This window comes from Cucurbita maxima, unplaced genomic scaffold (assembly GCF_002738345.1).
Source record: "Cucurbita maxima cultivar Rimu unplaced genomic scaffold, Cmax_1.0 Cma_Scf00047, whole genome shotgun sequence".
NCBI lineage: Eukaryota > Viridiplantae > Streptophyta > Magnoliopsida > Cucurbitales > Cucurbitaceae > Cucurbita > Cucurbita maxima.
This window is the reverse complement of record NW_019272063.1, coordinates 549,088-570,125: the sequence shown is the minus strand read 5'-3', so window position 1 is coordinate 570,125 and position 21,038 is coordinate 549,088. Positions and strand designations below refer to the sequence as shown.

General features: G+C 39.1%; 4 protein-coding genes across 7 annotated transcripts; 3 read left to right on the top strand and 1 right to left on the bottom strand.

The window, feature by feature from the left end:
* The first annotated feature begins 8 nt into the window (after positions 1-8).
* Positions 9-6,676, top strand: LOC111470694 (uncharacterized protein At3g49140-like). Of its 3 annotated transcripts, none has more exons than XM_023116279.1 (12): positions 9-261; positions 1,616-1,682; positions 1,790-2,015; positions 2,091-2,193; positions 2,298-2,362; positions 2,496-2,612; positions 2,688-2,786; positions 3,791-3,944; positions 5,068-5,174; positions 5,358-5,507; positions 6,067-6,162; positions 6,251-6,676. In XM_023116279.1, exons 1-12 carry the CDS (start codon positions 228-230, stop codon positions 6,344-6,346), a joined length of 1,314 nt encoding a protein of 437 aa, XP_022972047.1. In that variant the 5' UTR covers positions 9-227; the 3' UTR covers positions 6,347-6,676. The 3 variants fall into 3 exon arrangements, with proteins under 3 accessions (XP_022972047.1, XP_022972046.1, XP_022972048.1); XM_023116278.1 differs by having other exon boundaries at positions 10-261; positions 5,065-5,174; XM_023116280.1 differs by having other exon boundaries at positions 11-261; positions 1,870-2,015; positions 5,065-5,174.
* Positions 6,677-7,090: 414 nt separating this feature from the next.
* On the bottom strand, positions 7,091-11,071 carry LOC111470734 (PTI1-like tyrosine-protein kinase 3). 2 transcript variants are annotated; one of them, XM_023116328.1, is made up of 8 exons: positions 10,865-11,071; positions 8,975-9,155; positions 8,551-8,804; positions 8,352-8,478; positions 7,993-8,266; positions 7,776-7,908; positions 7,606-7,692; positions 7,091-7,524 (listed from the first exon to the last, which is right to left on the bottom strand). In XM_023116328.1, the coding sequence occupies exons 2-8, from the start codon at positions 9,069-9,071 to the stop codon at positions 7,393-7,395; spliced, it is 1,104 nt and encodes a 367-aa protein (XP_022972096.1). In that variant the 5' UTR covers positions 9,072-9,155; positions 10,865-11,071; the 3' UTR covers positions 7,091-7,392. The 2 variants fall into 2 exon arrangements, with proteins under 2 accessions (XP_022972096.1, XP_022972095.1); XM_023116327.1 differs by lacking the exon at positions 10,865-11,071 and adding an exon at positions 10,577-10,804.
* Positions 11,072-11,709: 638 nt separating this feature from the next.
* On the top strand, positions 11,710-16,539 carry LOC111470733. Its single transcript, XM_023116326.1, has 4 exons — positions 11,710-12,840; positions 13,787-14,015; positions 15,641-15,818; positions 15,935-16,539. The coding sequence occupies exons 1-4, from the start codon at positions 11,715-11,717 to the stop codon at positions 16,412-16,414; spliced, it is 2,013 nt and encodes a 670-aa protein (XP_022972094.1). The 5' UTR covers positions 11,710-11,714; the 3' UTR covers positions 16,415-16,539.
* Positions 16,540-16,909: 370 nt separating this feature from the next.
* On the top strand, positions 16,910-19,879 carry LOC111470735. Its single transcript, XM_023116331.1, has 4 exons — positions 16,910-17,120; positions 17,211-17,287; positions 18,456-18,600; positions 18,740-19,879. Exons 1-4 carry the CDS (start codon positions 16,977-16,979, stop codon positions 19,451-19,453), a joined length of 1,080 nt encoding a protein of 359 aa, XP_022972099.1. The 5' UTR covers positions 16,910-16,976; the 3' UTR covers positions 19,454-19,879.
* Positions 19,880-21,038: the final 1,159 nt, after the last annotated feature.

Below are 21,038 nucleotides of genomic sequence, written 5' to 3'. Positions count from 1 at the left end.
GTCTCTTCACTTCTTCACTCCAGTGTTTTATAGGTGTAAAAAAACAAAATTGATAGACCCATTTGTTATTTTCTATGCTTTTTCAGCTGAGATCTGAGTAAAAAAATCAGAAATTTCTGAACACGTTTGGAGATCTTCTGCGAATCTCGATGGCTATTTCATACTTCGAACTATACGTAGAGACTAATACCCATCTCAGCTTGCGTCGACTTTGATCTCTGTCTCTCATGGCAATCGCTGTAGCTTCTTCACTTGCCTTCGGTAACTGCTATCATTCGCCTCTCTTTGTGTTCTTTGCATTTGGTATCATTGATTGTGATGAACTGTGAATTTGTTACATGCCCGTTTCGTTTTTTCTTGATGAATTGATTGTCTGGGCATTTGTTCTAAGAGAGGGCTATCGATCGTTGATTTTCAAGTAGTTTTTTGAATACCCACTTGCGGATTTAGTGATGGGTTGGTTTATTTGAAGTGGGGTTTCATCTGTTTGTCATTGTAGTGCAAAAGGTTTAGGCTTTCTGATCTTTAGAAGCTCTTGCTTGGTCTACTTGGGTATTTTTCCCTTTTGTTAACAAGCCATTTTTTAGGCCCTTTTTCAATGGGTTTCCTATGTGTTAGCTTTCTTTTTGTTTTTGGTTCTAGAGTTTTGCTATATTCACTAGAGATTGTACCGAGACTAAAATTCAAAAGAAATAGAACTCTTAGTCTTGTTTACGAGGCCTCACAACCTAAACAAAAACTAGATGTGAGATCCTACATTGGTTGGGGAGTAGGGAGGAGAACGAAACATTGTTTATAAGGGTGTGGAAACCTCTCCCTAGCAGACGCGTTTTAAAAATCTAGAGGGGAAGCTTGGAAGGGAAAGCCCAAAGAGACAATATTTGCTAGTAGTGGGCTTGAACCTTTACAGTTGGTATCAGAGCCAGGTTCTGGGTGGTGTGCAAACAAGGACGTAGGGGAGTGGACACCAAGTGGTGTGCCAGTTAGGATGCTGAGCCCTAAAGTGGGTGGACACCAGGCGGCATGCAAGCGAAGAACGCTGGGCTCTGAAGGGGGTGGATTGTGAGATCCCACATCAATTGGAGAGAGAAACAAGTGCTTGCGAGGATGCTGGGTGTCAAAGCTGTTGTTGTTGCCTTTTTGCTTGCATGATATATAACACCACTCTCTCTCTCTTGCTTTCAAAACTCTTTTTCCAAAACCTCTCTCCCCTGCTTTCTAAAATCTTCTCTTGAAATCGGGACCCGAGGTTTTATACAACGTGATCTGAAGTTGGCTTGACTCACTCAGTGCTGAGAGTGAGTGCCGCTCAAATTGCCAAATTCGCTGCCTAGAAACCGCGATTGTGACACTGGGTACTGAGGGAGGTAGATTGTGAGATCTCACATTGGTTGGGGAGGAGAACAAAACATTCTTTACAAGGGTGTGGAAACCTCTCCCTAGTAGACACGTTTTAAAAACCTTGAGGGGAGGTCTGAAAAGGTAAACCCAAAGAGGACAATATCTACTAGCGGTGGACTTGGGCTTGGGCTGTTACACTAGAATACTCAATTCGAATCCTTTATTTTGTTGCTTTTGTTGAGTTTTGTTCCTCACCTTTTCTAATATCATACAGAAGGGGCTTGTTGCTCGACGTCGCATGCATTCACGAGCAGTTGGAATAGATCTTCTTTCGATGTTCGGTGAGTTTACGATATTAGAAGGTTATGATCTATTGTAGCTCCTTGTCAATCTGTTTGTATTGTAGCTCGTTTATGATAGATCTTCTTGGTTCTTTGGTAATTTTTAGTGGCAGAAATCCAATATTTGGATCAACAGAATTACATTGGTTGTCTAAGGGCCGTGATCATTGCTTGTCAAAAGTTTCAGTCGCTGCTGATTACCCTGATTCAGTTCCAGATTCATCAAGTTCTTTGACTAACAAAGGCTATCATCCTCTCGAAGATCTAAAAGTTCGTAAAAGAGCACGAAATACTGAACTCACTGCTGCAGAATTAGCCCGGACGACTGTGGAGGTTGGGTTCATGGACCTCGTGTTTCCTCGATTATGTTTTTTTCGGTTAACGAAAATTCATTTTCCTCTCTATTAGGTAAATAGCAACGCTTTGGTACTATTTCCTGGAACTGTGCACAATGAACCACATGAACACGTATCATGGGACGAGTTTCAATACGTTCTTGACGATTACGGAGGTTTTTATTATTTTTCTCTTGTTAACGGTTTGTTGTTTTTGCGTGGATGTTCATATCCTAGCTACGTTGCTGAATTGAACTTGTCAATGTTTTGTTCTGCTCAGATTTGTTTTTCGAAGTTTTCGACGATGTGAACATGTTAGAAGATCGTGCTGCACCAAATCCTGTGGTAAGGATCTACATGTTCAGATTAGATCTAGATGTTCCATTATTATGCATTGCTTTTTCGTAATGTCGAGGTAAAGATCTTAGCCAAATACGGTCGAGTGATTATGGTGTTTATACGAGTTCTTCACTCGCAGAACGTTTTGATTGGAATGGACATGAAAATGTATGAAAGTAGGAGGATAATTCGAGATTATAATGCAGGAGATAGCGGAAATGGTGATATCGTTCCTTTCGATTATGACTATATTGAGGTAAATAGCTAGTTGTGTTGGTTCAGTTCAAAGTTTCTGGTTTTCTTTTTAGCTGCATTTCTATTGGCCTTGTAGGGTGTGGAAACTGATTTGGCTGAATTCCCTGTTGATTGGGGAGTTCCTGATGTGGCTAGCTTGGTTCATCCACTATATTTTGCCAAGTGTATGAATAAGGTGATTTCCACCAACTCCTTGTTATTGTTATTGTTATAGCATGTACGATATAACTAAATTGTTGTAAATAGCTTCGGCTTGTAGGTATTGTTCTCTTTGGACTTTCCCTTTTGAGCTTCCTCTCAAGGTTTTAAAACGCGTATGCTAGGGAGAGGTTTCCATACCCTTACAAAGAATGTTTCGTTCTCCTTCCCAACTGATATGAGATCTTACAATCCATCCCCTTTAGGGCTTAGCGTCCTCACTGACACACCGCTCGATGTCTACCCCATTCGGAGCTTAGCGTCATTTCTGGCACACTGCCTGGTGTCCACCTCCCTTTGGGGCTCAGCGTCAGTGTTGGCACACCGCCTGGTGTCCACCCCCCTTTGGGGCTCAGCGTCCTTGCTGGCACACTGCTTGGTGTCCACCCCCTTCGAGGCTTAGCATATTTGCTGACACACGGCCTGTTGATTGACTTTGATACCATGTGTAACAGCCCAAGCCCACCGTCAGCAGATATTATCCTCTTAGTGATTTCCCTTTCGGGCTTCCACTCAAGGTTTTTAGAATGGTCTGCTAGAGAGAGGTTTCCACACCCTTGTAAAGAATGTTTCGTTCTCCTCCCTAACCGACGTGGGATCTCATGACTCACCACTCTTCGGGGCCCAACGTCCTCGCTGACACTCGGTCTCTTCTTCAATCAATGTGGGACCCCCAATCCACTCCCTTTGGGACCCAGCGTTCTTGTTGGCACACCGCCTTGTGTCCTCCCCTTTCGGGGCTCAGCCTCCTCGCTTGCACATCGTTTGGTGTCTGGCTTTGATACCATTTAAAAATCTTGAAGGGAAAGCTCAAAGAGGACAATATCTGTTAGCGGTGGGCTTGGGCCGTTACAGCTTCGTTATTAACTTTTAAATCTTTTCTTAACGTCCCATCCTGCTACTAGCAACTATGGTTTATAATACGTTCATTTGAATTACGAAACGTTAATCAACTCTTTATTAAATGTTTATTACCTATAGGCTATCAATATGAAATATGAGAGACAGATGAAGCATCCTTCGAATGGAGTGTCCATGTTGGGATGTCTCAGACCTGTCTATGCTGATGAAGAATCCTATATAAGAAGACTGTTTTACTTTGAAGAGAGTGAAGGCTACAATACCGAATGGAAAGGTAACGCATGATGAAAAAGCATTGGGAATTTGAATAATGAAACTGATGCTATTTCCTAGCCTAGCCATTCTGTTGAATAGTCGAAGAAATTAATGGATTTCCACACTCTTATAAAGAATGTTTCATTCTCCTTCCTCTCTCCAATCAATGTGGGATCTCACAGTCCACCCTCCTTGGGGGCGAGCATCTTCGCTGGCACACCATTCGGTGTCTAGCTCTGATACCATTTGCAATAGGCCAAGTCCACCGCTAGTAAATATTGTCTGTTTTGGCCCGTTACGTATTGTTGTCAGCCTCATGGTTTTAAAACGCGCTTGCTAGAGAGAGATTTCCACACCTTTATAAAGAATGTTTTGTTCCCCTTTCCAACCGATGTGAGATCTCACTCCTTTGGGGGCCAGCGTCCTCGCTAGGGAGAGATTTCAACACTCTTATAAACAATGTTTCATTTCCTCTCCAACCAATGTGGAATCTCACAATCCACTCCCCCTTGGGGGCTAGCGTCCTCGCTGGCACACCACCCGGTGTCTGACTCTTATACCATTTGCAATTGCCCAAGCCCACCACTAACAGATATTGTCCGCTTTGGCTTGTTACCTATCATTGTCAGCCTCATGATTTTAAAACGCGCCTGCTAGGGGGAGATTTTCACATCCTTATAAAGAATGTTTCGTTCCTCTCTCCAACCGATGTGAGATCTCACCCCCTTGGGGGGCCCATTGTCCTTGTTAGGGAGAGATTTTCATACCCTTATAAAGAATATTTCGTTCCCCGCTCCAACTGATGTAGGATCTCACGCTTTCTATACTACCATTTGGGTTATATTTAATGATGAAGATCCACTTGTTTTTTACTATGGGATGTCATTTTTTATCGAAAGCTTAAATCTCATAATATGACTGCACTAGTAGGATGTATAGCTATGCATACATTTCTAGTCTAAATGCCTCATTTCCAATCCAACCGACGCGGGATCTTATTTTTTTTCTTTGGTATGAAAAGAACCGTCGCTGATTCATTACTTCGTGTTGAAGTATATAATTCCACGTTTTAGCTTCTAAACATTATTATCTTATTGTTGGAGTTTTTCCTAATCATTTCATCTTTAACCTCTGTTTAGAAGGTGAAACCTTGAACTTCGAGTCCGAAAGTGATAGAAGCAGCCGAAGATCCACTCTCTACAGGTTGGAGATAATGAGAATTGAGCTCTTCTCCGTGTATGGAGTTCAGGTATGTATATCACGAGTTACCTTTCGGGTCTCATTGATGAATATCTATTCGGTCTGCAGTAGTATCAGTAATATTAGAATCACGAGAATGAACGCGTTGCCTATTTATCTAGTTGAATAGTGAAATGGAAGGGTCAACCTTGTTGGTAATTTAGACATACTATTTTTTAATGAACTTTTGCAGTCTGAAATTGGTTTGCAAGATTTTCAACGTGCCGAACCCGATGTTCTTATGCACTCTACTGCGGAAATTGTCGAGCGTTTTAGTGAGAAGGGTTTTAGGTGCAATATCGCCCTTAAAGCTTTTTGCAAAAAGAGGGGTCTTCGTGTTGAGGTAATTTTTGTTCGTTATGTTTGTTATGATCTTTTGCAACAGTTCGTTTTCTTATTACCGTGTTGATTATACGACGACTCGTTCATTAGTATGTAAGTTCGAACCATCTAAGAAAGAGACTAGGTGTGTTGCTTCCTGGGATGGAAGGTAAGTGGGGTGAAGGAACGTCCAAAGGGGCCGCTCATCATTATTACCTTAACGGATGGAAAGCTACGTCGGGTTTCTTCTAATATCTACGCCCAAAAGGGATCGTGTCATTATTACCTTTATGATTTTGTTCTACGAGTGTTCGAGTCAACTTATGTGCATCTGACCAATCTCACAAGACAACTGTTGACCTACCACATTTGGTTACAAAAGAATATGATATAAAATCCCGAGTAGGCGATCACCCTGGCTTGAACCTCTTTCCTCCAAATTACTTTTACCTGCTCTAGTGGGCATCGGATATCGTTTATTTAATGTCGGTATAGGCCTACGTGACCTCGATGCATCTAACTAGAAGATATCTTGCCTTAAGTTACTGCAGCTATGATAGTTTGTGATATATGCTTTTCAGGATGCTATTCTGCTCGGAGTCGATAGTCTTGGCATCGATGTGAGGGTATGTTTCGAAACAGAAGTACGGACTTTTCGATTTCCCTTTAAAACCCGGGTGAGCCATCGACCCTTCTCGGTCTATAAGAAAATTTCTGGTTTGAACGTCCTGTTAACGTTGTTCATTTTCTGTACTGTCATTGTAGGCAACATCTGAAGTTGCAGCAGAGAAGCAGATTCAGAAACTCTTGTTCCCACAATCTCGTCGTAAAAATCTACGAAGCCATGAGGGGATAGATTGAGAGATGCCATGAGTTCTTAGAACATCGTGTGCGTTATTTTGAGATTCGGAGGCTCTTTGAAATAAACCTCAAAGGTTAAGACGACTTCTTTGCTCAAATCTGTTATAACAGTAGTCTTAGTTTCTGAATTGTACAGTTCAAGTTGATAATTTTCCATTACCCGACCTCGTCTTCGTCAAAATAAGAGTTTTTTTGTCATCGAGTCAGCGACTTTACCTTTTCCCATCCATTTTGGCAACTAACTAAATTGTTTGCTTCAAGTTCCTCGATTTAGTGAGCATGTTTGTATCGTCAACTACCATGAACAGAGAACACTATAGATTTTTACAACGATCATCAACCCAAAACTTCGTATGACTCGGCGAGGGGCATTTCATCCATAGGGAAGGCATTGGAAAGGGCAAGTTGAATCTCGAGATAGGTACTATTCCATTACACAACCTTGTCTGTATCAAAATAATCGAGTTTTTTGTCATCGAGTCAGCGACTTTACCTCCACCTGCAACCCATACTAGCTTTCCCCATCCATTTTGACAACTAACTAAATTGTTTACAAACTCGGTTTAGCGAGCATGTCTGTATCGTGGACTACAATGAACGAAAAACACTAGATTTTTACAATGATCATCAACCCGAAACTTCGTATGACGGGCATTTCATCTATAGGGAAGGCATTGGAAAGGGCAAGTCGAAACTCGAGATAGGTACTTAAGGCAAGAGCACAAAAAAGAACAGCATTAAACATGACAGCTGAAAAGACCAACCCATATCCATTGATATCAAAAGAGCGAAGGGGAAAGTAAATAATAATCATACGTAGCTCGCACCATAGCATCCACTCCCACAGTTTCAGACTCCAAAAACGAAATGGAAAAACATTTAGAACTGAGGGCTAAACATGACTCGAGGATCTTCAAGGGAAAACAACAATAATAATTGGAACAAATAATGAATATATGAATTCTTTATGATCACCATGAAACCAAACTTTGCAATGTAGGCTGACATATATCAACAGTGAGGAAGAAAATCGATATCAATTTACTTCAAGGTTCAGGAGACGATGCAGGCATAGGCGTAGGTGGCTTTAGAAGCGGCTGGAGAGCCTTGACGACAATGCTCATGTTCGGCCTGAACTCGGCTTCATATTGCACACACAGTGCTGCCACAGCAGCCAGCTGCAATAACCATAAAACCAAGTCGATGTCACAATCGTATCTCATTAGTTTAACTTTGTGTAACGACGTAACGATATGTACCTTGGCAACTCCTTTAGGTGGATATTCACCCTTCAGCCTTGGATCAACACATTGTCTAACTTTGTCTTCACTTAGCCTTGGAGTAGCCTTGAACAATAAGGAACAGTCATTTTAGAGTTGTGAAATTTAACTAACCGTAAACGAAATGGAAAGCATGCTCGTGTACTCACCCAAGTAACAAGACTCTGCTGCCCGCGAGGCATGGTGTGATCAACGGGTTTCCTCCCAGTCAAAAGCTCGAGTAGAACGACTCCAAAGCTGTAGACGTCACTCTTTTGTGTCAATTGTCCTGTCATTGCATACCTGTGAAAGAGAGAAATACTTTCTCAATCAACAATAGCTACAAGTAAGAAACCATATGAACGAATGAGATTTCAGAAACATTACTCTGGGGCATGATAGCCAAAAGTTCCTAAAACACGAGTAGAATGAAGTCGTGCAGCCATGTCCGGAGCTTGGTTAGAAAGGTTAAAGTCTGCAATCTTTGTTTTATACTCTTCAAAGAGAAGCACATTGCTGGATCTAACATCTCTATGTATGATAGAAGGTTGAACCTTCTCATGCAAGTACTCCAATCCTCTAGCTGCATCGACAGCAATTCTCACACGTTGCATCCAATCGAGCACTGGACCAGGCTGTGCCCCTTGCACTCCCTTTCTACCTGTGTAGAGGACACAACAACTCGTGAAATTGTCTGGCCTACATGAAAACTCAACCAAATGATTGAACTTAATGCCGTGGCATACCGTGCAATACGTCATGTAGAGAACCCATAGTTGCAAACTCATATGCAAGAACACGAAGATTTCCTTCAACGCAGTATCCGTGCAACTCAACAAAATTTTCATGTTTCAACCTTGAGACTGTAGAAACCTGAATAATGTATACAAGATAAGATAGAGTTGTACCGTGCTAAATCTATTTATATCGATATTGTAAACAAACCTGAGTCAAAAAGTCAACACTCGAGTCAGGCTCGGAGGATACATCCAGCTTCTTTACTGCCACAGTTTTCCCATCGTTTAATCTAGCATAATAAACTCGACCATAAGACCCTTCACCAATCAATGCCTTGGACCCAAAGTTGTCAGTCTTTTCTTTCAATTCTTCCAGAGACAACGCTGGAACATCTATGGGAGGTGGAGCTTTTGGTGCTTCCGATTTGTGAGAAGCTGGCTCTTTTGAGACCTTTTGGTGACCTAAAACGCATAAGACGTATTTAAATCACATAGTAGATGAATCATAAACGAGGCTATAGCTATTAAATCAAGAGTCGTCTCGAACAAGAACAAACTAATGATAACTATGCTTAACATATGGAGGAAATTGATATCTAACAGGCTTCAGAGTAAATAGATTAGACTATTACCACCATCTCCATAACTTCCTGGGCTTTTTAGGTGCTCACTTTCCGCTGATGGGTAGGGTTCTTCAACTTGACAAGCACAACAAAGCCACCTGCGCATTCTATCCCTTTTACTTAGATATAAATCGTCTTTCGATCCAGTATTGTTCAAACGTATGAAGTAACCAGGAGGAGGGGCATGCGCCTGCACGGTAACCAAACGCTTTACAAAATTATTCTGTTGCTTTAAACGATAGGAGACGGATTAATAGGAAAACACAAGCAGCAATGATCCATGAAAGATCCTTTTGCTCTTTATTCAAATATAAAGGAGATGAGAATATGCCATTGTAAGAGTCCAAGCCCACAACTAGCAGATATTGTCCTCTTTGGGTTTCCCTTTTGGACTTCCCATTAAGGTTTTTAAAACGTGTCTATTAGGAAGAGGTTTCCACACCTTTATAAAGGATGCTTCATTCTCCTCCCCAACCGATGTGAGATCTCACAATCCACTCCCTTTTGAGGCCCAGCGTCCTCGCTGACACTCGTTTCCTTCTCCAATCAATGTGGGACCCCTCACTCCACCCCCCTTTGGGGCACACCGCCTCGTGTCACCTCCTTCCGGGCTCAGCCTTCTCGTTGACACATCGTCCGATGTTTGCCTCTAATACAATTTGTAACAGTTCAAATCCACCGCTAGTAGATATCGTCCTCTTTGGACTTTCCCTTTTGGGCTTCCCCTCAAGGTTTTTAAAACACATCTGCAAGAGAGAGGTTTTCACACCTTTATAAAGGATGCTTCGTTTTCCTCCCCAACCGACGTGGGATCTCACAATCCACCCCCCTTCAGGGCAAACGTCCTCGTTGACACTCGTTCCCTTCTTCCTTTCTCCAATCAATGTGGGACCCCCCAATTTACCCCCTTTTTGGGCCAACGTCCTTGTTGGCACACCGCCTCGTGTCACCCCCTTCGAGGCTCAGCCTTCTCGCTGGCACATCGCCTGATGTTTGCCTCTGATACAATGTGTAACAATCCAAGCCCACCGCTAGCAGATATTCTCCTCTTTGGGCTTCCCTAAGGTTTTTAAAACGCATTTGCTAGAAAGAGGTTTCCACATCTTGCTTCGTTCTCTTTCCCAATCGACGTGAGATCTCACAACAATATTGCAAGAAATGAATCAAGGGAGAAAATTAATTTTTTCATGAAAGGCGAGAGAAAAATGACAAAAGGGCAAAAAAGGGGCAACGTTCCTCAAGATAAGGGTTGAAATATACTACGAAGAATTTAAGGATTCATTGATCCTCAAATCTTTCTATTCCACCCTGATCACATTCTTCTTGAACAACCCAACTTTCAGCATAGTAAAAGAACAGACAAGTCCATAGACAACTTTCGGTTTATGTCATATTGAAACATAAATTCTTCAAAAACGACATGACAAAGACAAAAGGAAACATGAAAATGGAAAAATATCCCCTTCCATAATCAATTTTAAAAGAACTTTAATACCTTTTCTGGAACTTATATTACAAAGAGATCATAGAAGATAAGCATATAAATGGAAATATGAGACATTGCATGTAATGAAGGCAATCAAATGCAAGAAAAATTCCAACAATCCTTACCACTAAACCAAAACGATGATGATCTCGACCGTCCATTACCAGATCAAAGAAACAAAACACAAAAACACAAACCCAGATACAGATTGCTACCTCAGAAACCAAATCAAATCCCAGAAACAGAAAGGAAAAGAAAACGAACAAATCACTCACAACCCAACAAATAAAAGAAGGCTGTAAGAGAAAATCAAAAGCGAAATAGAAAAAAGAGAGAGAAATGGTAATAAAAGGGAAAAGCAAGGCGATAAAAGAAGAAGAGATGGAGAGGCGAGTTTAGAGGAAGGGGATTACCTTCTGGTTAGAGCCTCTCCTGGGCTCCGGGAAGAAAAAGGGGAAGAATAAAGGAAAAGACAGGGTGGAATTGGAGGAGGAGTGGTGGGTTCGGGTTTGGTTTCGTTGGGTCTTCCTTCACTTTTGGCTTTTCGGTACTTGTTCGGAGCAAACGCAATGAGCGGATGACAGAGAAGCTAACGCGGAGGCGACGGTGCACATCTTTTCTTTTACTTTCTTCTTTGTTACATTAAATTAATACAAATATTTTTTAATTTTGATTTTTTTTAAAAATACCTTTCTTAATAATATATTTAAAAATATTCATAAATGAAAACGGACCATCTCTCTCAGATTATCTCTAAACTTTTTCAGTAGTATTTTTAAAATGGGTACTAACAATTTTTTATATTAATATTTTTTAATTAATAATTTCTTGAAATATGGTTATAAAATTTATTATATAGTTATTTTATCCTTTTTAATTTGCATAATTTAAAGCATTATACCTATATCTTTAAATGTTTTTTTTTTACATTAATATTTTGAAAAATAAAAGCTAAAAATAAAATAATTAAAATAGACATGTTTATTAATAAATAAATAAATAAATAAATGGATGGCAAAAATTGAAAAATCCTACATATATATATATATATATATATATATATATATATATGCGTTAAACCCCATTTTTTTTCATTTACTCTCGGTGGCGCCCCTAAAGCCCTTGTGCTTTCTTCCAGCAATGGCGAATGGGTTAAGTTCCGGCGATGGTGATGGGTTCAGTCGAAAATTCTCTGCCTCTGAGGACCACGCACGATCTACTTTTCATCCGGACGATTCTGTCGCTAAGATCTCTGATGACGAGATGAAGTTTCCTTTGATCGTCTCGAATCCAAGCCTGCAGTGTGAAGTTAGGATGAACAGTTCGAGTTCTGCTTCTCCAGAAGAGAACGCAGAAACTTCTGTTGAAAAGATGGTCGTCCGCGATTGGATTTCTGCGTCTTCTGAAAATGGAGGAAACATGGGAAGTCTGGTGGACGATGCTCGGATTCTTGATGTGGAGCTCGGAGAAGAATCTTTCAAGGTGGATTCTGTCCATGATTTTGAAATGATAGGTGCCGTGGAAGATGGGAATCAAGAAGTTGCGATGGATGAAGTAGAAGCGAAAGATTTTGTAACAATTAGTGTTCCGAGTTTTGATGGAAATCAAGATTGTGCGAAGAAAGAAATTGTTCAAGAAGTTCAGTTTTCTACTGCTATGGAAGCCGACAGCAAAGAAGCCTTTGAGCGAACCGAGGAATTGTTGAGGAAAGAAGCTGATACTGAGAGCATTCTGGAGATGAAAAAGAAATTACTATTGGAAGAACTTGAAGCCTTGTTGGTTCCTGGAGAAGAGATTCTTCTAGAAAAGGATAATTGCGGCAAACCGATGCTTATTGATGAGGAGAAGATTGCCGGTCAGCAAAATGATTCTGAGAACACGAGCGTTCTTAGACAAAGCCATTTATCTCTCGGAAATTCATTGAAGATTGAAGTAATAGACGAAACTGCAATAGTTGAACCTGTTCATGTTTCCAAAATTGGAAATGGAGAAGAAATTGACATAATTTGTCCAACAAGGTCAATGCAGATCAATGTGAGCAAATCCCATGAACCCGAAAGAGTGGGGAAAAAGGCTAGAAGATCGAGGAGGAGGGCGAGGGAAGCGAAGATCTCAGAGGTGCATTGGAATCTGGGGAATATGAATGAACTTGATAAGAAAAATGCTGAAGGAAATAAGATAGTGTACTCAAGGAAGGATATGGAAGCACTGAGGTTTGTAAATGTTTCAGAACAGAGTAGATTGTGGGAAGCTATATGCAAGGAACTTATGCCCGTTGTGGCGAGGGAATACAGTAGCTTAACAAGCTCTAATTACCCAATGAAGACAGGCTCCTCCTCTGGTCCTAGGCAGCATTTCGAGAAGGGAGAAGAAGCCTCTTCATTTATAAGTAAGTATTTCTATTTGTTTTGCTTATGAAGTTTGCTTCTGATGGGCTGACTGTTACCAAGGCTATAGAAAGCTTAAATTGTCTGACTATTTGCCTGCTAAATGATCTTTTGCTTATGAAATTTGGTTATGAATGGTTTCTTATGATGCTAAAATATGGTTGATGTTTGCAAGGTGCCTATGAATAAATATTTTTATAACTTGTTCGCCTGCAAATTGTGCCATTCTTTTCTTCTTTTTTCTTTTTTTTTTTTTTCCGTTGATTTTTCTAAGTACTTTCTAGTTTCTTTGAGGAATTTGAACACCAAGTTGTTTGCATTACCACTCAAAAACGTAGTTTTTGAGTTAATTCCTTGAATACAAATGCTCTCGATTGGATATTGCCAAAAAAAATCTCATAAACCCATTTTGACTTTCCTAATTTTATATATATATTTCCAGAAGATAATTTATTATAAGCTTGAATCAACTGAGCTTCATAATTATAGTTATGGGTTTTGGTTTTGATTGTGTCATTTTGATGGTTTCAATTTCTCTTGTGCACAGGTGTTGTTGCTGCAAGGGGAAGATGGAATCATATGAATATTTTTGTGCATTGAAGAATGGCCTAAATCAATCGAACTAAAGACCTTATGTACATCAAAATCAACTTGTTTGTGTAATAAGTGTTCTTGTTTGTACAAATATATAGATTACATGAAATTTCTTTTCTTTTTTGTCTAGAAATGGTTACAGTCACATTCTTTTGTACATGATACAAACTCATCAGTAGGGTACTGAATGATATGAAAGTAATTCAACCTTTTCTTTTTTACTTGTTTGTGTGTATGACTTTGTTGTCTCTGTTTATTTAAACTGAAATCAAAACCATACAAATTATTTCTGGGGTGGAACATGATGTTTAAATATGTTCATAAGATTACTAACGTTTTGTGGCGACTGAACAGGGGATGGCTGTTCAGAAAGCTTGGATGCTGAGATAGAGGACATGGAAGGTGATAATGAAATTACGAATTTTGAATTCCCGAAACCCTCTTGCGGTCTTAGTGTAAGTGAAGATAGTGAAGATGATAGATATTACAACAGTATTCAGAGACCTGCCTTTCTGGTGGAGGGAGAGCCCAATTTTGAGTCAGGACCTCCAGAAGATGGATTGGAATATCTTAGACGTGTGAGGTATGTTTTTACATGTCAATGTTATTACTTGCATCTTGCTAATGATTTATATAACTCATTTGCGTTTCTTTCTCCCCACGTTTTAGTTTGAAACGCGAGGAAGATATAGTGTTTAGAAACTAATGAGAGAATAAAAAATGAAGAACATGGAGGATTTTTTTTAAGAGATTGTTTAAAGATATAGGCTTTTGGGATTGTGTACAGTTTAATTGTGAGAGTCTCACATTGGTTGGAGAGGAGAACGGAACACCCTTTATAAGGGTGTGAAAACCTTTCCCTAGTAGACACGTTTTAAAGCCTTTCGGGGAAGCTCGAAAGGGAAAGCCCAAAGAGGACAATATTTGTCGTGGTGGGCCTGGGTCATTACAAATGGTATCAGAGCTAGACACCGGACTATGTGCCAACGAGGATGTTGTTCTCCGAAGGGGGGTAAACACGAGGCGGTGTGCTAGGGACGCTGGGCTCTGAAGGGGGTGGATTTGATAGTGGTCCCATATCGATTGGAGAAAGGAACAAGTGCCAGCAAGGACGCTGGCCCCAAAGAAGGGTGGATTGTGAGAGTCCCACATTGGTTGAGGAGGAGAACGAAACACCCTTTATAAGGGTGTAGAAACTTTTCCTTAGCAGACGCATTTTAAAGCCTTGAGGGGAAATCTAAAAGGGAAAGCCCAAAGAGGACAATATCTGCTAGCGGTGGGCTTGGGTCGTTACAAGTTGGGCTTGGGTCCAAAAGGGAAAGCCCAAAGGGAATGCTTCGTGGTGGTATCATAGCTTAGCAAATTCTCATGTAGCTACCCTTTCTCTTTGATTCTTAATGATTGAAAGGCCTTTTGTACGTAGCTAAAGGTGGGGTTCTTTCTTCTTCAGCTGTTAGGCTGTCTTTCCTTTCCTTTCTTTTGAATATATTCTGTTGGTTTCTTGTATAAAAATAAAAAGACAGGTTTTTGGGTAATAAATTTCGTATTTCTTGAGAAAAACAAATATGGGTCCTATGGGCTTGCCTTTGAAAACATGATTACATCTTTGAATCATCAAAAATGATATAGTTGATTAAGGTGGTAGAGATCGTTTTTCTCTGAAGATGTGAGGATGTTTATATATAAAAATGAAGTTTTCTGTAGTATTCCTATGTATTTCTTGTTCTTCTTGTGTATGAAAAAACGAAGTAAAAAAAATTTTATGTGATTAGGAGTCTGGTAGCTGTAAACACTAACTTCCAAGTTGGTTTGATAATTGTATGGCTAGTTGGATTGAATGAGAAGTGAGCGGAGAGAATTTGACTCGAGGTTCTTGTTAGGAGGGAAGATACAAGTCGGGTGGGTCGCTGAAATAGATTAGGAAAGGCAAGTCGGGGAGAGGTTCTCGTCTTTCTTCCATTTCCCCATTCATGGATGATCCCACCAAGCTGATAGTCCTTGTTACGTGTGTGATTATTTTGTATTGTCTTTTTATATTCGCAAGTGTCCAAACAAGCTTGTGGCCACTTCGACTAATCTCACGAGACTACCGTCTATCCTTGCTATATTTGGTTATGTGTGTGGGCCGAACATTTCTACTAATTCTTTGATTCCAGTTAGTAAGAGGCATGATTAGTCTAAAATGTTTATCAATCTAAACCTTGTTAGGTGGGAAGCATCCCATATTCCAAATGTGGCGGTGGCTAAAGTTGATAGAAGTAACTTCAAGAAAGAGCGAAGTGTTTATATGCCAGTGATTCCTGCCATTGCCAATTGCCCCCAGAATTTACTGCCTTCAAAAGAGTGGGAGGATGCATTTCTTGCCGATTTTTCTAAGCTGCGTCAGGTATTTACATCTTACCTTTATCAATGATTCAAAAGAAATTGCCCATGAATGCCCATCATCAAGAAATTGTACTGCTTATATGAATTTCTGGACCCCGTTTCCCCTTGTCGTGTCAGGTTCTGTCGTGCCCCGAGGGACTTATGCAGTCTGATTTCATCTTCCATGAAAAGATCGATTCTGTGAGTCCAGACTCGATCGATCAGCCGAGCGTTGTCTTGCCTGCCAATGATATCGACTCGCAGCAACCCGAGGAACCGAATGCCAGCACTTCTTCAAAGGAAAACAGTTGCAACAACTATCCATCTTTATCAGCAATTTCAAAGATGAACTTGGTGTTTCGTGTTTCTTCGTTGAGGAAACGTATAAACTCGTTAGAAACACAAACAACACTCTCGAGGACGGACTGTCTTTGGCTATTTGCGTTAAGTGCAGCAGTTGATACTCCTCTGGATGCAGATACTTGTGCTTCTTTCAGGAGTCTGCTTCGGAAATGTGCCAGTTTGCGGGCCGAGAAGTCCGAGCTCGACGACGAGGTGATAATGCTCAATATTCTAGCCACCATTTCAGGAAGATACTTTGGACAGTCGGAAAATTGAAGCTATGGTGAAGTTAATAGTATCGCTTAGGAGGATAAACGTAGATGACTCTGATTGTTCCTTTTGTTTTGTAAGAGATTCATAGATACATACATATATACATACATATATTTGATCATTTATAATTTAGTGGAACAATTAACTTATAAATTGATGGTTTTTAATGAGTAAATTTATGTTTTTTTTTTAATAATTAGAGCCTTTACTAAAATTTAAATGTGACAAGTGACATAATATTTGTATTATGACATTTTTATTTTAATATATTAGTTCAGCTTTTAAAATGGTTTTTTATGTATGGGATTTATTAACTATAAAATTTTTAAAAAATTGTAATTAATTAAAAAAAAATTTAGAAACAACTTTATAACTATTTAATTTATAAAATTTTAGCTTATAAACTAATTTCATTTTTTTTAAATTTAAATTTATTTTAATTTGGCTAAAAACTCATGGAGAGAGAAAAAAAATTAAGTTTTCAAAATAATAATAATAATAATAATAAAAATGAGGCGAAACCAAAAATGGCAATTCTTCCTCGTCTTCCCGCCCGTCCGCCACCATGGTGAGAACGCGATGCAAGTCCGCCGCTGCCACTCCCCACTCTATCCCCTTCAAGACCGACCGGCCGCCGATCGCCACCGCCATTACGCCGAAAACACCGCTTAGTTGTTCTACATCTATCATTCCTTCCTCACTCAAATCAGTACGTTTTAGTTGACTTCTCCCTCAGTCGAACACTTTCTCATGTTTGATGATTTGTTTTCTGATTTTCTGTGTGTTCCTTCTCTCTTAGGTTTTTTTATACGATTGGTGGCTGACAAAGGCTGATGATGGCGAGGGCTTGGCTGTCGGAGGGTTTGCTTCCAGAGAGTAAGACATTGCTTCCCCTAACTCTTTCATTTCAGCTTCTTATTCGTTTTCGTTGTTCTTCGGGAAATGTGTGGTATCTGATGAGATATAGTTATGGCCATGCCATAATTGAGTGACTGAATATCGTTGCTAAAGATAATCTGTATCTATATTCTCTGGTTTATCTGTATTCTAAAATTTTATATTGATGTTAATTTGAGAGGAATTATCCTATGACTTGGTGAAGTTTTGAAATTGATTGAAAACTAGATAATGAGTTGGTGAAGATGAGTAGTTTGATGTTATTTATTTACCTTAATTGTTAATACTGGAAGCCATCCATGAAAAGTCTGGCATTGTGAAAAGGAAGAGTGAAACCTTAAGTTTAGATGATTGCTCAGGAAAAACATGTGATATCGTGCTAGAATGGAGTCCTCTTCCATCCTTTACTTATTGGTTCCTCGCCATCATACAATCTGGAATTATAAGCCTCCTGACTTGGTGGTTGCTTGCAGTTTAAAGTTAAACATTCAGACAAGACATTGAGATATCATGTTATCTCCTTGTTGGTATGTTTTATGGGAGAAGAGCTGATCATAATTTTATGAGCTATTAGTTAGCCACAAATTTGTGGGGAAGGTCTTTGGTGTTTTTGGTTTCCAATTGGCATAAAATCATCAACGGATGTTGGTATCCTGCCCATAAAAAATATCCATCTGCTTTCAGGTTTCCTCTTACGAACGTGGACCCAAAATTAATTCTTTGAGAAGGGTAATGATTAAAGATATTAATAAAACCACCATGGGTGATAAAGGGCTTAACGGGAATGAGTCCAAGCTATGGTGCCCACATACCTAGAATTGAATATGTTATTAGTTATCTTGACAACTAAATATAGTAGAATCAGAATGTTGTCTCGTGAAGTCAGTCGAAGTGCAAGCAAATGCAGACTTAGACACTTACGTGTATAACAATAAAATAAAATTTGCCGAAGGAGAAGAAGTGAAGCCCTTCACTCGTCATGCATACTTTTTTTTTTTTTTTCCAAGACTGAGGAATTTAATTGATGATTGACCTTCCTTTCATTGTTCTGATTGTGTTAAAAGATAATAGTTTTCATTATCTCGTACATTCGGATCGTATCTGTGCTGTTTCTTCTTTCAAAGATTTTTCCGATTCATTATTGCAGAGGTGCTGGGGTTAGAGTATTTTATTCTGCAGCGATTTCTAAGAGACATGAAGCCAGCATTCTCGAGGCAATAGATGGCATTGTCATTACTGTCAGTGGCTTCATAAATAGATCACGAACGCTTGAAAATGGCTTTCCTCCGAAGGTATGTATGCAGACCATTGTTCTTATTTCTCCCAACTTTATGTTCTTGACCCGTTACTGATGGCTGAACATATAAACATATCCTACCCTCCTGAATATTCTTGAAACTTAGAAAAATTAACGACATGTAACTTGAGCAGGTGTACAATCATTTCCTTCTTGGTTTTCCCTTCAATTGGAAAGACTATATGGGTTCTAGTTCGGATAAAAAATCCCAGTTGAAGTGTATTAAAGGAAGTACTTCCCATCCTGACCATCCAGGCAGAAGCCATGATTTTGAAGCTGACTTAGACAGTCTTGCAGTTACTAGGTTGCGAGATCTCTTTTTGTCCTCCTGTGAAAAATCTAGTCATGACCTCTTTATGACGAACCGAAATTCAAGTCGTAGTCCAACAAAAAAATTTGAATCTGGACTAGAAACCCTGAAAGGAAGACCTCAACGAGTGAATTCCTATCAATACGTTGACGAGCAAGGTTTCCGGGATGAGAGGAAGTATAGTGATGTAAAGGATCCATTGCACGGTAGTCAAGAAACTGATTCTACGGTGGAAATTGAACCCCAGAATCTAGGAAGCAGAAGTGTTTGCACAAGAAGCATGACCAAGTTGAAAAATTCTAGTAACAGAAGTAAAGAGAGGCTCATATCAGACTCTCACAAGAGAAAAAAGGACCAGGAGAGTAACCCTTCATGTGAAAACTCTGGAAAGAGAACTGGACCGAGAGTTAAAAGTAGCTCAAATTATACGTCAACAACCGATTTTACTTTTAGATTTGAAAAGGAAGTTGATGCAATCACAGATAAACCTGAGAGTAGAAGATCAAGTCTTAGGCTAAGGAACCAAAAGCGTCGATAGGTGTGGTATACTCCCAAGTTTTTGTGCAATGTTGATATCCATCCCCTTAAAGATTGATACTCAAATCAAGTATTTGTCTGGGCTCACTTTTACAATCGGAATTCAGTGCTCTCTCAGTCATCTCAAATCGACTTCGAGAGTTTTTTTTTTTTGTTCTTTTTTTCTTCAATTTGATTGATAAGATTAGGAAAAATGGACATCTTCCCACAGTTGTAGATATTTTTGTTTCTTATTGTTGTGTACGTTTATGTTGTCAGTGTATGTTTATGGTACAAGCATCAGATTGCTCGCTGGAGGGTTGTGTATTTCTATGTACAAAGAAAGATGACAATCTCCTTTGGAGAAACAATAGGTTCTTTTGGCTTTTGGGAAGGCATCTATGATCCTTCTAAAATTATGTGGAAGAGCTTTTCATGCTTTGAATTTCTCTCCCCTTTCAGTTTTCCTCTAATTGATTTGTGTGAAGACGAAATTTACTGTGTGGATGATGTGTTCAGGATCTGCCAGGACACCGTATGGATGATGCTATCTAAATTGGCATGAACCACCTTGTCGACAATTCTGTTTGAATTTAAAAGATTTATTGATAAAGAAGTAAATGTAAACATATATAAGGAACACAATCGAATTGAAATTTAAAGATTCTCTTGCCAACCAGTGTCATTGGGAGTTTCTGATCATAATATCTTGAGAAAATGATAGTTGAAATGACCCAACTGATGAAACTAGCAAAACAAACCAATAAAATCTAGGGATAATTTCTTATTTTATATCTTGCTAACTGAGAAAATGAAAGGCATTTGGCTCGGACTTGAGACTAACAACTAACAACCAACAAAATTGGCTAAATGTTATTTGGTAATGTAGTTACATCGATTTGATCGAATGGAATATTTTCAGGTCAAGGGTAAAGTCGTTTGATATCTCCGCAGAGTATTATTTGAGTGGTACTCTTGCTCAACACTCTTTAATGCTTGAAGTTAGTGACGTGCCGAAGTAGAATATTAAACTAAGATTAAAATATGTTTTGTACCTCTTCTAGAAGTATGCCTTCAACATTGTTGTAGAACTACAAATAGTGTATTTTCCCTTTTAGTAGTCGCTAGGAAAGATAAAAAGCTGATTCTGTTCAAATTAAACCAATCTTTTTTTCTTTTTTTTTTTTTTGTTTTTTCTTGAACTCAAAAATCAAAATGAACTAGTCTGTTGATGAAAAAAAATATCCCAATCCAAACCGAAAGCTATTTTGACCAAACCGCAAATGGTAATAATTTTCTCAAGCTCCCAAATTGAAATAAGATGAAGTCTTAAGAATTAATTCTCGTTCCAAATTTTGAATAAAGAATTGGATGACAATCCAAGACAAGGACTACAAACACATGCATGCATCAATCCCTGCCTCCGATCATATTGGGGACAAAGATGCAAATTGGTAACCCATAAAAATTTGGCTGAATTTTTTTCATGTAAATACAAAAAAAAAAAAAAAAAAAAAAAAAAAAAAAAAAAAAAAAAAAAAAAAAAAAAAAAAAAAAAAAAAAAAAAAAAAAAAAAAAAAAAAAAAAAAAAAAAAAAAAAAAAAAAA

Bases quoted from the DNA above. Each gene is read 5' to 3' on its own strand.
- LOC111470733 (XM_023116326.1), top strand. From the start codon at position 11,715: ATGAAGTTTCCTTTGATCGTCTCGAATCCAAGCCTGCAGTGTGAAGTT. The intron at 14,016-15,640 runs GTATGTTTTTAC...AAACCTTGTTAG, and splicing joins GAATATCTTAGACGTGTGAG to GTGGGAAGCATCCCATATTC. The intron at 15,819-15,934 runs GTATTTACATCT...TTGTCGTGTCAG, and splicing joins ATTTTTCTAAGCTGCGTCAG to GTTCTGTCGTGCCCCGAGGG.
- LOC111470735 (XM_023116331.1), top strand. From the start codon at position 16,977: ATGGTGAGAACGCGATGCAAGTCCGCCGCTGCCACTCCCCACTCTATC. The intron at 17,121-17,210 runs GTACGTTTTAGT...CTTCTCTCTTAG, and splicing joins TTCCTTCCTCACTCAAATCA to GTTTTTTTATACGATTGGTG. The intron at 18,601-18,739 runs GTATGTATGCAG...TAACTTGAGCAG, and splicing joins AAAATGGCTTTCCTCCGAAG to GTGTACAATCATTTCCTTCT.
- LOC111470734 (XM_023116327.1), bottom strand. From the start codon at position 10,612: ATGGACGGTCGAGATCATCATCGTTTTGGTTTAGTG. The intron at 8,805-8,974 runs GTAATAGTCTAA...TATGCGTTTTAG, and splicing joins AGGAAGTTATGGAGATGGTG to GTCACCAAAAGGTCTCAAAA. The intron at 8,479-8,550 runs GTTTGTTTACAA...TACATTATTCAG, and splicing joins GTGTTGACTTTTTGACTCAG to GTTTCTACAGTCTCAAGGTT.
- LOC111470694 (XM_023116278.1), top strand. From the start codon at position 228: ATGGCAATCGCTGTAGCTTCTTCACTTGCCTTCG. The intron at 2,016-2,090 runs GTTGGGTTCATG...CCTCTCTATTAG, and splicing joins TAGCCCGGACGACTGTGGAG to GTAAATAGCAACGCTTTGGT. The intron at 3,945-5,064 runs GTAACGCATGAT...ACCTCTGTTTAG, and splicing joins CTACAATACCGAATGGAAAG to AAGGTGAAACCTTGAACTTC.